At 43.3% G+C, this 14529-nt stretch overlaps 1 protein-coding gene across 1 annotated transcript; it reads right to left on the bottom strand.

Annotated features, from left to right (window-relative positions):
* Positions 1 to 4323: 4323 nt before the first annotated feature.
* On the bottom strand, positions 4324 to 14069 carry LOC146556008 (zinc finger protein aebp2-like). Its single transcript, XM_085252365.1, has 8 exons — positions 13159 to 14069; positions 6866 to 7094; positions 5604 to 5711; positions 5333 to 5519; positions 5135 to 5259; positions 4983 to 5050; positions 4764 to 4877; positions 4324 to 4687 (listed from the first exon to the last, which is right to left on the bottom strand). The coding sequence occupies exons 1-8, from the start codon at positions 13677 to 13679 to the stop codon at positions 4675 to 4677; spliced, it is 1365 nt and encodes a 454-aa protein (XP_085108491.1). The 5' UTR covers positions 13680 to 14069; the 3' UTR covers positions 4324 to 4674.
* Between the last annotated feature and the right edge of the window lie 460 nt (positions 14070 to 14529).

Raw genomic sequence — 14529 nt, 5'->3', positions numbered from 1 at the left:
ATGTTTTGTTAGTCATGCATTTTCGTCATGACATCACTTTGATTAGTTGAGTATCTGAGGCTGAGACCACTAGTGATGGGCAGATGAAGATTCATGAAGCACTGAAGCTTTTCATCCAATTGGTTCATCCCAGCGCAAAGCTTCTTGAAGCTTCATTTGCTCTAGTAAGGCAAGGCAAGGCAAGTTTATTTGTATAGCACAATTCAACAACAAGGTGATTCAAAGTGCTTTACAGAGACATTAGAAACAAGAACAAATAAAAAGCATGATTTAAAATTGATTAAAACAAGCAAATAAACTAACTAACTAATTAACAAACAAACAAACAAACAAACAAACAAACAAAACAGTATATAAAATCAAAACAGATAAAATCAGAACAGTAGATAAAATCAGTAGTTAAATGTAAGTTTTGAAATTTAAGCTTAAAGTGTGGATTTGGTGCTTTATTCAAATGCAGCTGAGAACAGGTGAGTCTTCAACCTGGATTTAAATAAACTGAGTGTTTCAGCTGATCTGAGGCTTTCTGGGAGTTTGTTCCAGATATAAGGAGCATAAAAGCTGAATGCAGCTTCTCCGTGTCTGGTTCTGACTCTGGGAACTGATAAAAGACCGGATCCAGATGACCTGAGGGATCTGGATGGTTCATACTGGGTCAGGAGGTCACTGATGTATTTTGGTCCTAAACCATTCAGAGCTTTATAGGCCAGCATCAGAACTTTAAAGTCTATCCTCTGACGGACAGGCAGCCAGTGTAAGGACCTCAGAGCTGGACTGATGTGGTCCACTTTTTTGGTCTTAGTGAGGACTCGAGCAGCAGAGTTCTGAATGAGCTGTAGTTGTCTGACTGATTTTTTAGGTAGACCTGTAAAGATGCTGTTACAGTAATCAAGCCTACTAAAGATGAATGCATGGACTAGTTTTTCCAGGTCCTGTTGAGACATCAGATCTTTTATCCTTGATATATTCTTGAGGTGATAGTAAGCTGACTTTGTTATTGTCTTAATGTGTTTTTCTAAGTTTAGGTCTGCATCCATCACTACACCCAAATTTCTCGCCTGGTTTGTGGTTTTTAGATGTATAGATTGAAGTTCTCTGGTGACCTGTAATCGTTTTTCTTTGGCGCCAAAGACTATTACCTCAGTTTTGTTTTTGTTTAGCTGGAGAAAATTGTGGCACAACCAGTCATTGATTTCCTCAATGCATTTACCAAGAGCCTGTACAGGGCCTCGGTCTCCTGGTGACATTGTGATATATATTTGTGTGTCATCTGCATAGCTGTGATAGTTTATTTTGTTGTTGTTTATAATCTGTGCCAGTGGGAGCATGTAGATGTTAAACAGAAGGGGTCCCAAGATGGAACCTTGGGGAACTCCACATGTGATACTTGTCTGCTCAGATGTGAAGTTACCTATTGATACAAAGTATTTCCTGTTTTCTACGTATGTTTTGAACCAGTTTAGTACAGTTCCTGAAAGACCTGTCCAGTTCTCCAGTCGTTTGAGTAATATGTTGTGGTCAACTGTATCAAATGCTGCACTGAGATCCAGTAAAACTAGGACTGACATTTTTCCACTGTCTGTATTCAGACATATGTCATTAAACACTTTGGTCAGAGCGGTTTCAGTGCTGTGGTTCTGTCTAAAACCTGACTGGAAGGCATCGTAGCAATTATTCTGTTTTAAGAAGTAACTGAGCTGTTGAGAAACTGCAGTAGGACACCTACTGGACGTAAAAATATTAGTTGGCATGAATTTGAAGAGTGTGGCCTTTTGCACACAGCCTGTAAATGTCAACAACAAAAGGAGTGTGTAAAACATGTATATTGTAGTGATGGCAGTATACTGTTTATATTTATACTGGCAGTATGGAAAATGATCATTTGGAAATGCTTAAAATGGAAATGATCATTTACTGTGAGGTGAGGTGTGGTTGGGGTGTGGACAGTAGTTGTGCTTTTGTAACGTTGAGGTATGGACAGCTACACACTCCTGCCTGTTCACATTTTATTCTGTAAAAACTAAATTTTCACTGCTTTTATGACCTTTTCAGTGGGGAGAACATAGCTAGGATTTAATGATTTAACAAATCTTTTGAATCCTTTGTCCTCCACAATGCTAAATGGCTGGGAGTCCTCAATCACCATGCTAACCAGATCTTCATCTATTTGAGATTGTCTTTGTCTTTCCTCAGGAGAACAAAGCACAAATATAAATATCACACACGTAACTTATAACAGTTGTATAATATTGTTATATCATTTAGTAACATCACTGCATGCTATATTATCATTGCATTTGATGGCTCACCTGGTCTTGCTCCACAATCGGTGTCCCCCTTATTCTCATGCAAAGCTCTGTAGTGCCTAAGCATGGATGAGGTGTTGTTGTTATAGCCCAGCTCCCTGGCACATAGCAAACACTTCACCTTGTACAAAAGTCAAGACAGCTTAACATAAATTGTATTGCACCATCAGTATTATGAAAATACATCTTCTGTAGAAATTTACATACTTTGTTGGGAGGAATAAGATCAAAATGTTCCCACACAGGGGAGGACATCCTCCTCTTCTTAGCTGGCTCCATTCTCTCCTGACTTTCTCTCCTCACTCTCATAAACCTCCAAACTGTCTCCAAACTCTCACTAACAACTCTCCATCAAACACCCACATTTTGAATGAAGTCTGAGGGGTTTATATCGCTGTCATATCTCGCGGCAAAGTTCGAACCACTTCATGAACCAGTCACGTGGTACAGCCGGGCAGCGAGGCTTCGGACGTCATCATTTTCAGCTCCTCCCATAAATGATGCAAGCCTCGATACGCGCATCGCGGAAACGCTCCCTCAATTACTCGACACAAGCTTCGAAGCCTCGATACAGAACGTCCCATCACTAGAGACCACGGGACTGTAAAACATGATTGTTGGGCTTCATTTCTGTACTGAGCAGTCATTTCAAGATTAGTCAGTAAATAACAATTAGTTGTTCATGAGACTAAAATCATCCCACTGTGGTAATGTAAATATAAATATGGCCAATATTATAGTATTGTCAGATTATTATGATATATATACTTTAAAACCAAGTTAACGCTGAAAGTACAAACATCACTAATGTCACACAACTTTGCCGACATGTGGCCAACAGCAATGTTTTAATGTTCTTCATTATTAAACATTCGCACATAAATAAGTGACGTCATATTCAGTATTTTGACAGTTCACTCTTCGACTGCTCCCTTCTGCCGTATTTTGCGGCAAAATTATCCACACCCACCGCCGCGCTATGAATTGTGGGATATATGGGACCACGAAGCGTGCACCGGACCACGCTTGATATTTGGGGAAATCGACGGCGCATTTGGAGTATGCATTTGAAGTACACTTCGGATTGGGACAGCCGTCGTCGCGTGGCGGTGACGTAATCGCACTTAAAATGCGTACTTCAAGCGTGCGGACCCTGAATTGGGACAGAGCCTGAGTTTGCATACTCAGTCTCAGGATGAATTTGCTCGTCAGTTTTCGTTTTTATGGGCCGATGGGGTTTTATTTCTTTTCTTTTTAACGGTATAAATGAAAGGTGGTGGATTGGCCAGTTGGTCATGATCGACTCTGGACTGGACCAATTACAGCCGAGGAGGTCGAACTTTAAAGTTGAGATGAAAAGGAACGCGATTTGTGCCGTACTACTTCAGCTAGAAAGTTGCTAATTCAATCATGAAACTGATCAATGATCAGCTGATCGGCTTTTCTCTGCGCCAGAAACAGGAAACCAGCGGAGGTCGGGCTAAACAACAGCAGCACGTTTAAGCTTGATCAGCTGTTGTTAGAATTTATTTAATATTAATTTATTTAATATTAATAATAATGTAGATTATTAAAATGCTCATTGTTCATCAAGTTCAAACTCTAGTCCTTGGGGGGCCAGTATCCTGAATGATTATCTAGGGATAAGTGGAAGGTTGTCATCATACAGATGACTCTAACATAATATATAATTAATAATATCTAATCTAATTATTATATTTTTTTATTATATACTAAATAAAATAAGATTTTATTATAAAATCTATATATATTATAAAATATAGATAATAGCTAATATTAGTAATAGTATACTAGTAATATATTACATCATAATATATTATATATATATATAATATATAAATATATATATACACATACACACATACATTCATATATGTGGGTACAGATCTAACATAATATATTATGTTAGATTATAATTATTATATAAACAAATTATAATCTAACATAATATATTATTATGTTAGATTTTTAGGAGGTAAAGACTTCAGAGCAGGTGGACACTGGACAAGTTTAATGACATCATACAGAACAGTGTCAGTGTATGCACGATGAACATATCCTCTTTTAAAATATCCAAAATGTTCTGGCAGAAAAAAGACGTCTATCTACAGTCCAGGTAAAATCCAAAGTATAAAAATATATTACAAATCTCCTGTATTTACAAAGACTGCTTCTCTCTACAGTTACAGCTGTCAGTTTCCAGCCTAGTTGTGTTACTTACACTTACATACACTCAGTAAAGTCAGCACCTAATGTAGAAAACACTGGAGGCTACACGAATCACAACAAACAAGTCCCTCTACGTCCCACCGACGAGGGAGCGACAGCCGAGGTCACCACGAGCCGCTCAGAAGAACATTCTGCAAGAGAAACGGTAAAAACATCAGAGCTGTTTTCTTTTTCTGTCAGCATCTAAAAGCATCTTTGCAGGCGTACCTGTAGATGTTCGGGTCCAGGAGGACAGCCGTGTCTGAGGGCAGCTTGGACAGATGAACCACCTTGGTCTTCTGCTGCACTCTGTCGCTCTCGTTCACCCACACGTCGGGCAGTCTGACGCGAACGACAACACGGTTACACTAACATGCATGTTTAACACTGTGGGTTCCCCCACTCAGCCTGGCCTGTTCTGTGTAACTGAAGCTGGGGAGGACTTACATGTCCTCAGGTGTCCAGTGCAACAGGACCTTCACTTTCCCAGAGTCCTCCTTCCTTTTGGCAATTACCTGAACACGCACAAAACATGGCATCACACCTGCACAGGACTTTGTGTGTTTGCTATGTGTGTGTGTCTGTGTGTGTGTGATTACCGTGCTGTGGAAGACTACACTGTGTCCATTACCCAGGCTCTCGATGTGTGTTGCTAGATTGAGAAGGATGGCTCGGTGGCGGATGGCGTCCATGGTCTGAGCGTCAAAGAAGTCGTGAGGTCGTGCTAGAAAGACGAAACGATGAATTCATTTAACGTGTGAACCTGGAGGGACGCTGTGCGTGTGTGCGGTACGTACGGAGCGAGCGCCTGTGCTTGTTCTTCAGCTTCCTCCTCTTGTTGAGGCCGGCCTTGGATGGAGATTCCTCTTTGACTTTACTCTGGCTGGACATTTTGGACGAGCTCTGGGAGCTGAAGTGCGTGGGGACGTGGCGTGCGAGCCCCCCCTGGGAAGCAAACGTGGCGTTGCAGCCCCCGACTACACACTGGAGGAAACACAGACATGAGTGCGCGAGCGAGGCAGACTAACAGACACGGTGACGTGCGTGACGTCAGCTGTGTGCGATCACCTTAAAAGGTTTGTCTCCACTGTGGGTCAGCATGTGTCTCTGCAGCCAGCTCTGGCTGGTGGATGGCGTGTTGTAGACTTTGCAGCCCTTCCACAGACACACAAACACCTGTGGGCACAAACACAAAGACACATTACTGCGGCAGAGCTAGAGCTGCACACTAACATGCACCGCGCATTAGTGCCGACGTCTGACCAGGTTTACACGAGCGATAACGAGACCGTCCCCTCACTACAGGCTCTACCATATAAAGCACCTTGAGGCGACTGTCGTCGTGATTTGGTGCTATATAAATAAAACTGAACTGAAGTGAATATTAAAAAACGTCATCAAATTTAAAAATGTGTGCATGCCTGTCATTAGCAACACGTTAGCAGGATTCAACCAATCAGTAACCTCGATAAACCAGAAGCTCCCAGCAAGACAACTTTAGTTTGGGTTAGCCAGCAAACTGCTGACGAGCCACAGTAATGCATCTAAGGCTGTGTTCGTTTATGTTGTCCTCTTCTTTCTTCTGACCAACAGAAACGTATTTCCTGCTGGAATAAATCAAACCTCCACGTCAATCAAACATCTTTATTCCAGTTTTACTTCTCTCCTTGTGTTTGGGATCAAACTGACTGGCACAAAGCTTTAATAGAGCAAATATCAGTCCAAACACAACCAGCCGGTTTTACTCAGGAGGTGGTGAACACTGAACCCCACATTCACACCGGGGGTGAATGAAACGTGCTGGTATGAAGGCAAATAAACGGTGTCGCTTAAAGTCTACCCTAGTGCTAAATAAATACTGTGTGTACCTTCATTACTTATGCATTATTACACACATTACACGATACTAAGAGGAAGTTCTCTTTTTCTGCACCCTCACTACTAAATGCAGGGAGGTGGGTTAGAAGACAGAAAAACACTGAAAACAAACCAAATTCACACTTCCTCTTTCTTTGTGGGCATTAGCACTTTTTATTTTCTGAACAGTGGCGGTCGCCTGGTAGAGCTCATGACTGCTTAACCAAAGGTTGTTACAGGCAGCTCAGTGTAACTCGAACACGTCGCGTCTATCAAAACTACTCTGACGTATGAATCCAGCACACAGCTGAAACTCCAGATCACATGTTGGTCTGTTGAACCTCGTTTTGAGTCCAGACTCCATTTTCACCATCTGCTGTTTCTGACTGGAACCTCTGGTTTGACATTACGATGGCTCGCCTGGCCTCTAACCACCCATCTGAAACCAACACACACAGTAACGTGTCACTGACCCCGCCTCTCTGTCCATCCACATGTGTTGCTCTGATGTGCTCAGCCAGGTCAGGGCTGCTGGGAAACAGCAGCTGGCAGTGATCCCAGCAGCAGGTGTAGCTCAGAGATTTGCCCCCTGCCACCAGTGAACCACTCCCTGCTACTCCACCTGTGTGACCGTTCAGCATAGCGGGGGTGGAGCGACCGCTGGACGCTGTGCTCTCCATGTCCATCAGAGTGGAGCTGATACTGAAACACACACAAAAGACGAGAAATCAAAATATGATCTGACAGAATGAAAATAAATGCATGTCAAGTATTTTATTTCACTCGTCACCCAACTGATGGGTGGGGTCAGTGCAGGATGAACCACTAAAACCAGTTTAGGAACAGAGCCTTCTCCACAGCTGTACACAGCTGTGGTCTGGGAGAGAGTCTGTAACTCTGGTCATTATTTACTGTATTTGCAGACAATGTTGGGCAATTAATTATATCAAATCAAAATTTATTTATATAGCACATATTAAAAACAACAGTGTTGACCATAGTGCTTCACAGTCAATAAAAACATGAGACAGTTAAAACAAACAATAGAAGAGGACAACAAACAATAGGTAACAACACAACAAGCTAAAACAGCCAACTAGACAGAATCAAAAGCCAAAGTAAAAAAATAAGTTTTAAGACGTAATTTAAAAGACTGGATAGACTCGGCAGTGCGAATATGAACGGGGAGGTTATTCCAGAGTCTGGGTGCCACGGATGCAAAGGCCCGGTCGCCTCTCGACTTCATTCGAGTCCTAGGTTGTGCTAGGAGCCTATGGTTGGATGATCTAAATTATAGTTACTTCTTCAAAAAAGTTACTGAGTTTTGCAAACAACAAAGTGTTTTGCAGCTGTTTACCTAAAAATGCAGCCAAGGCGTTTTTTAAACAAACATTTCAAACTATTTACAGAACAATCAGCTGTTCTGCATCAAATCTGATGCCACACAGATTATTTGTGCCGCTCCAAAAATAATTTCTGTCCACTATGAGATGAAGGAGAACAACAGCCTGATACCTGCAGGCCTGACAGCAGCAGATGTATCACTGCTGTAACACCTGTAACACTCAGCAGGCGACTCATTGTTCTGACACACAACACAACACTACTGACTACACTACACACTCACTACACACTAACTACACACTCACTACACACTAACTACACACTGACTACACAAGATTTACGCTGAACGTCGCAAACATCTCACATCTCAAACACGCCGTCACTCCTAAAACTTCCCCCCTTCCTAAACAACTAAATGCCATGTTGCCATTTTTTGATTGGCCCACATGGTACATTTTTCCACCAATAGGAAAGGCTGGTGGGTTTTTTGGCTCACAGGCTTTCGAGCGTTTTCCTTATAAAACGCCGTTTTTACAGTTTCTTCCCGCAGTAAATATAAACAACGACAGTATTCAGGAAGAAAAACAAACATTGCAGATATTTTTATCATAACTCTGGTTTTACGTGGCCGATCAACACGATTTACAAACTGGTATAAAGTCCACACTTTGTCCGTCAGTTGTTCCGTCTGTCCTGCTCACATCTCCAATGGTTGGACACGTTGTCATTAACGTGGCTTCACTCCACATCAGCCGCTTTGCTAAAACACCGGTGTCGGCACATAAGGACGCTGTCAGTCAACCACGTTGATTAGCTGCATATATACACGAATGTGAATCGCATCATTGGCTGGACTATGGGATAAGGAGGCATCGTTCTGATCCCATACGGGAGCAGCCAGTCACTGACTAACACTGCAAAACAGAATTGTTGACATATTAATTTTAATTTCAATTCAGGTAATTTTTTTTCTGTGCGCAGAGACGCCAGCAGTGCGCACGCGCGCAGCTTAGAGGGAAAATTGACCGTGAGTCCAGAAGATTTACAAAAACTCTTAAAACTCGATGAATATTTATCTCAATATCCAAACTATCCAATACTAATGTGTAGGAAAACTGTCTGACACCACATCAGACAGTAGAGATTGACAGACCACGTGACTTTCGTGCATTGCATGCCGGGAACTCGTGACAAAACAATCCAAGTACCGCATCAAATGCAAGCATTTGCAGCACCGCAAAACGTTCATTCTTCGGTTCCAATAAATTCTTGCTTTTTCTTTGCCCCCCAAAAAGGTTCTGTACAAAACGAAGGAGAACAATGCCGGTCCGTACAAAGACAGACTTGATGAAAAGTCAAAGAAAAGATACGAGGAAAAAAAGCAAACCAGTGAAAGGGTCAGACCCTCACGAGCACACAGAGGGACAAAATACGTCAGCGTGCTGCCCAACTTTCACCACGCTCAGATTTATAATCATACGGTTCTTGGAGTGAGTGCATACACTCATGAAGTTTAGTAACTTCAGGTCACTGCAACAATCCCAGGTACAGTTTACCGACGGATGGGTGCAGGACCTTGAAATGCACCGTGTAGAACGAAAGACCATCGTACGTATCATAAGTTTACCAGTCTCACAAATCGTCGTCATAAATACACATTCGTTAACCGTTTATTAATAGGACCTTTGAGCTCAACGGTAATTAATTAGTAGTGGAAATAATTTCTGGTTCATCACAGAAATGTAGCAGTGACAATAATACTGTATGCTGTAATCGCACTGGGCAATTAGTGATACAAAACAACTGTTTTATCCTGTGAATAAAAGTATATGTTTTTGTCAATGTACCATAATAACAGAAGCGAAACACAATATTGTGTCAGGACAATTCACTATTTATGCACAATAAACACAATAAATAAAGGAGCATAGCGCGACAATTTCTGTTCAGCGCCAGACTTGTAACCTATATCACCAATTATGTTAAGAAAATGACGCATTAACTACAACAGCAGACTGACCTTCGTGTAAATGCTTGGAGCAGACTAACCTGTGAGCTGGAGTGTTCTGGGACGTTATATTTGCTCTTTGAATGGCTGCAATCCAGGCCATCCGTCGCGTCTTTGTTACTTCGGAAACATGGCTGAACAATTTCTCTTCAACGACGTAATCCGATAACAACCGATCTCTTTACCCGTCGGCTTCCCGTGGCTGTCATGCGACCGGCTATTGCAGTTAATAATACAACAGCTTCTTGACATTTTTGTGTTTCTTTTTATCGCTGTGTAACTGATTTCAATTGAAAGCCTGCGTGCGCTAGTACCTCTTGCCACGAGTTCCCAGAATCCTTTGCGGTTTTACCCCTGAATGACGTCACATTTTCAATCTCTGTTCAGGCTCCAGTCCACGAGGTTCATGACTGAGCGCCTTCAGGCAGCTGTTTTTGTGACAGTTGATCGTGTACGGGTCTGGTTGCTACTTTCTGTCACAGGTCACGACCTCAAACAGTATAAAGACACACTGTGCAGTGAAAAACTGGCTAACTGGAGCACGGCCTGGCTCTCACAAGGACTACTTCAAGTGAGGAAGACCGCAAGTCTTAAAAATTCACAGGTAACCACAGATCATCATCAATACAGAAATAGAGCCATGGCAGGATGCCTGCGGGGGATTCAACACTGGCTGAGATGGTGATCCTGGCTGTGTCATGTTAGAGGACAGTTCCTCAGTTTTACTACATTTAAATGATTTTACAAACCAGTTTTCCTTCGTGCTGATCGCAGAAATGAAAGATAACTTGGATAATGCTTCAGAATAACTGCCAAAGTAAATACCCCTAAGATCTATAAATATGACTGGGCCTCCGAGTGTGCTTACTGATGCTGTGAAGTGTAACGCCATCCTTCTCCCGACTTCACGGCACACAATTTATATCAGTATGTTATCAACAACCCCTCAAATGACACTGGACGAGATGTGAAGCCTAAAGGTTTGAATGCTCATCAGCACTTTGTGTCAGGATGTGACTGTAAGTCCGTGGAGGACCACGGTCACTGCTCAGCACCTGATTTTTATTACGCGCTGTCACTGAGTCGGCGTAGCTTCTGATTAACACCGGTGAGGACGTTTGGGGTTTTGTGTCAGCAGGCGCTGCTGTTCGCTGATATTCACGTGGGCTGACTCGCACATAGCAAATAAACTTAAATCAAACTGTTGATCAGAGAGAAATGAGCTTAAACGTTTAAGACGTGTGGTAGCTTGGATCGTTATGTTGTTGTTTAGCCTTCTCTTGTCAGCTTTCCAGAGACGGGAGGGTCGCACGTCTGCTGAAAATAACCAATCACAACAATATCGAGATTAAATACGTTCATGTAGACTTTCCTTTGGTAGAAGCCAAACTAGAGCTCAGGAGTGAGGTTTTAGGTGAGGAGGAAGAGGATGAAGAGGAGACGGAGGGAGCAGTGCTGGAGGAGGCAGATGAAGATGATAAATGTAAAATGCTCAAATGGTCACATCTTCTTTGAAACAGATACCTGAATGTTTGAAAACCACGGTAACTTCTAATAATTACAGTATTGATTTGATGCCCGTAACTGATCATTTTTCCTATTTCAGAAAAAAGAAAATGGGGAAAAAAAAACATCTGTCGTTGATTATTGTTGGACAACAATGTGCAGCGGAATATCAGCACTGTGAGGGGAAGAAGAAAACAGTGATCATTTCCATGTGAAAGTACGTATGAGTGATTATCACGCGCAGTGTGGCCGACAGCTCGAGCAACACCGGCGTGACGTGTAAAACCTCTACAGGGAGCTTTTTTATTCCAGCGAAACAAACAGGTTTGTCTGACATTTCTTCAGTTTTTCATTTCCATTGATCAGCTGTTAGAAATGCTGATACTCATAGCTAACACCGTCAGATAACATCAGCCTGCTGATAACTCCATTTTACAACTGTAGACTTTTCAGCGAGTATTTGATAAAACAAACAGACCGAGGTCTAAACTCAAACTGCCGAAGCTCTTTAAACCTCGACCCTCATGACAAAGACAGATGGAAACCAGTCACCTCGGTTTGGTGGATGAACAGTTGACAGAGTAACTTCAGTTAACCAGTAAAACCAACCACTATAACCTGGGCTTCATCATAAAGCAGCCAGTTTGGGGTTTTGTTTTTTGGAAATTATGAATTACATCATCTTCTTTGCGTGAGTGTTGTCCACTGATTGGACCCGCTGGTGTAAAACTGTTGGTGGTGTCTATTTTTCCACTTTAGTCAAAATGTGTCACACAAATAAAGACTTCACGTGAGACGCGTTTACCCCGGGCTAACCCTGCAGACCTGTCTCTTACTGCCTCCATACGTTTCACTGCTAACACTAACCACAGGGCGGTTGGCAGTCCCACTTTCAGACCTGATGTCATCTGTGTTTATGCCTTTATAAAAACTGAAGAGAACCGAGCTGACAGGAAATGACATGTTCCAAAGTAAAACAACACGATGCAGAGAGAAGCTGATTAAGAGTGTTGTTGGGAGGGAGGCTGATTCATGCAAACAGAGTGGGCATCTTATTTTTAGGAGCTAGCGACACTCAAGTTCCCCAGCATGCTATCAACAATCGTTTGTGGTGAGAGCCTACACATCCAAAAAGTTCAGCATTATAAAAGGTCCTCACTCTCCATGCTTTACAGTTGTGGTCATCATATTTTCGACACAACAAGGAAGAAACTGTATAGTTTACAGAGAATGGATGTATGATTAGCAAGAACCCAACTAACAAAGAACAACAAAAACCCACATGTAGAAAATGACTCACAAATCCTACACGACAAACAACGACTGTCTGCAGCTGCCTCTTGGTTATACATCCATACTCAGTTACTACTTCTGGAAGGCTTTTACAAAACAGCTGCAAGAAGTTTCCATGAAAGCATCCTTGTATGCCAAAAATCTGCAACAACCAGTGTGTGCGAGTTTTCTGTCCATCTGCTTATAAAACGCTTATTTCACAAATCCAAGAAAGAAAGAAGACTTATCAACCGAGAATGATCCCAGACTGTGACCTTCATGAAACATCTGCTCCTATTTGGCTAATTTATCCTGGTTTATTGATCACATAGGTAGATGGCACGTGTGAGGGTATGGTTCCCCCCCGGGGGGGTGAACAAAGACATGTAGGTCAGCTGTACTTTAGTATTAGCATGAGACTACATCATATTTGTGTAACGAGCATTGCTGTGAGCCAACACTCCCCCCACACTACACGCTACAGAGGACTAAATACAGACCAGCGTGTCCTATAGAGACGTTCAAGAACTACATGACCCGGCGGAAGCGAACATTTTTCACCTGTAAACAAACTGCTTCAAAGCTGTGAACTTGGCATGGTGCTGTAAGATAAGGCCACCGCTCAGTCCAACAAACCTGTCTTCTGAATCCATCCGGCTGAGCGGCTCTCCGTCCGACGAGGTGAGCTCCGTGCTGGCCCGTCTCTTGATGCCGTGCTCAGGCTTGTCCGCGGTCTTTGTGTGGTCAGCAGGCGGCGAGGCGGACGCGTTCCCCCCCTCTCTTTGTTCTTGTTTCAGCACCCGGGAGCCCTCTTGTGCGAAATCGGTGCTACTTGCCAAGCTGCCCTGTGCGGGACTTTTCGCGGCTTCACACAGTTCGAGGTTCGGGGCCCTTTCGCCAACAGCCGACTTTTCGGTACGCGGAGCGGTTTCTTGGTCGGGGACGGGGGACGGGGCGTCTCCGTGCTCCTCCGCCGCATCGCGGCCACTCACTCCGCTGGTCTCCGCTTTCCTGCTGTCGTTGTTGTCGCCCGGTTCCTGTTTAGGATCGGGGACGGCCTGTCCTTCCATGCCGGTTACGGTCGTCTCACCGGTGTCGTTTTCTTTCGACGTCCGCTGATAATCTTGTTCGGCTCTTTCCGTCGTTATCTGCCGCATTTTCGAGCAACACCAAAGGCTATTTTTGTGACGTTTCACCGGAAAAGTTGCCCTCGGGCTGCCCTCCTTGTTGCACTCACGCTTGCTTGTAGCGTAAAGCACAACAGGGGGTTTGATGACGTCGACGTCAGCGATGCCGAAGCTGGTCTATTTGAAGATGGCACACTTTGTCGTTCACCGTTAAATGTAACGTTAGCGCTCAGTTAACTCGCGAGGAAGACCGTGTTTGTAGTTTAACCGTAAGTTACGAATAACACTGATAACCCAGAAGTAGCTTTGACGTTAACGTGTAACTTATACACGTGTCTGAGTGCGAATCCATCATCCGGGCTTTCGTGCAGTTTCCTGACGCTCCAGCTTCCTCCCGCAGCCATAGATGTGGTTACTCGGTCATTCCTGTAGGTGTGAACTTGACTGCGATTGGTTGTCCAGTTATAGACTAGCGACCGGCCCACAGTCCAGACCGTAACCTTTATGGGAGACCGCGTCTCCCATAAAGGTTACCGACTTTAAAATATTCACACAGTTTGATTTGATTTATTTGAAAATGAATAAATGTCTGTATTTGCAGAGCGGGTGAGTCATCTTCGCAAGCACACATGATCTGTGGCATTGTGGTTCTAAGCTCCACGTGTTCCGACAAACAGAAAAAGGAGTCCAGGCAGAAAGTGCTGAAGAGGCACATTGTTCCGCGTTCCTCATGCCAGCGCTGCTCTCAGGAGCTTTTCGGAGCCTTCGTGTCAGCATCAACACTTTCCCGAGTTCAATCTCAGCTCACCCCACTGACAGAAGCCGAGAAGTGTGCTGACGTCATTGATCAATTGTTTGGGTGAAATGGAGGCCTGTCCCT

Source organism: Mchenga conophoros, linkage group LG17 (assembly GCF_057382185.1).
Source record: "Mchenga conophoros isolate Kocher_MC1m ecotype Shallow Benthic linkage group LG17, M_conophoros_male_GT1.1, whole genome shotgun sequence".
Lineage (NCBI taxonomy): Eukaryota > Metazoa > Chordata > Actinopteri > Cichliformes > Cichlidae > Mchenga > Mchenga conophoros.
Note: the sequence above shows the minus strand (reverse complement) of the source record. Positions and strands in the feature narration are given on the sequence as shown.

Bases quoted from the DNA above. Each gene is read 5' to 3' on its own strand.
- LOC146556008 (XM_085252365.1), bottom strand. From the start codon at position 13,679: ATGCGGCAGATAACGACGGAAAGAGCCGAACAAGATTATCAGCGGACG. The intron at 5,260-5,332 runs GTACGTACCGCA...TCGTCTTTCTAG, and splicing joins CAAGCACAGGCGCTCGCTCC to CACGACCTCACGACTTCTTT. The intron at 4,878-4,982 runs GTAAGTCCTCCC...CGTTCGCGTCAG, and splicing joins CACTGGACACCTGAGGACAT to ACTGCCCGACGTGTGGGTGA.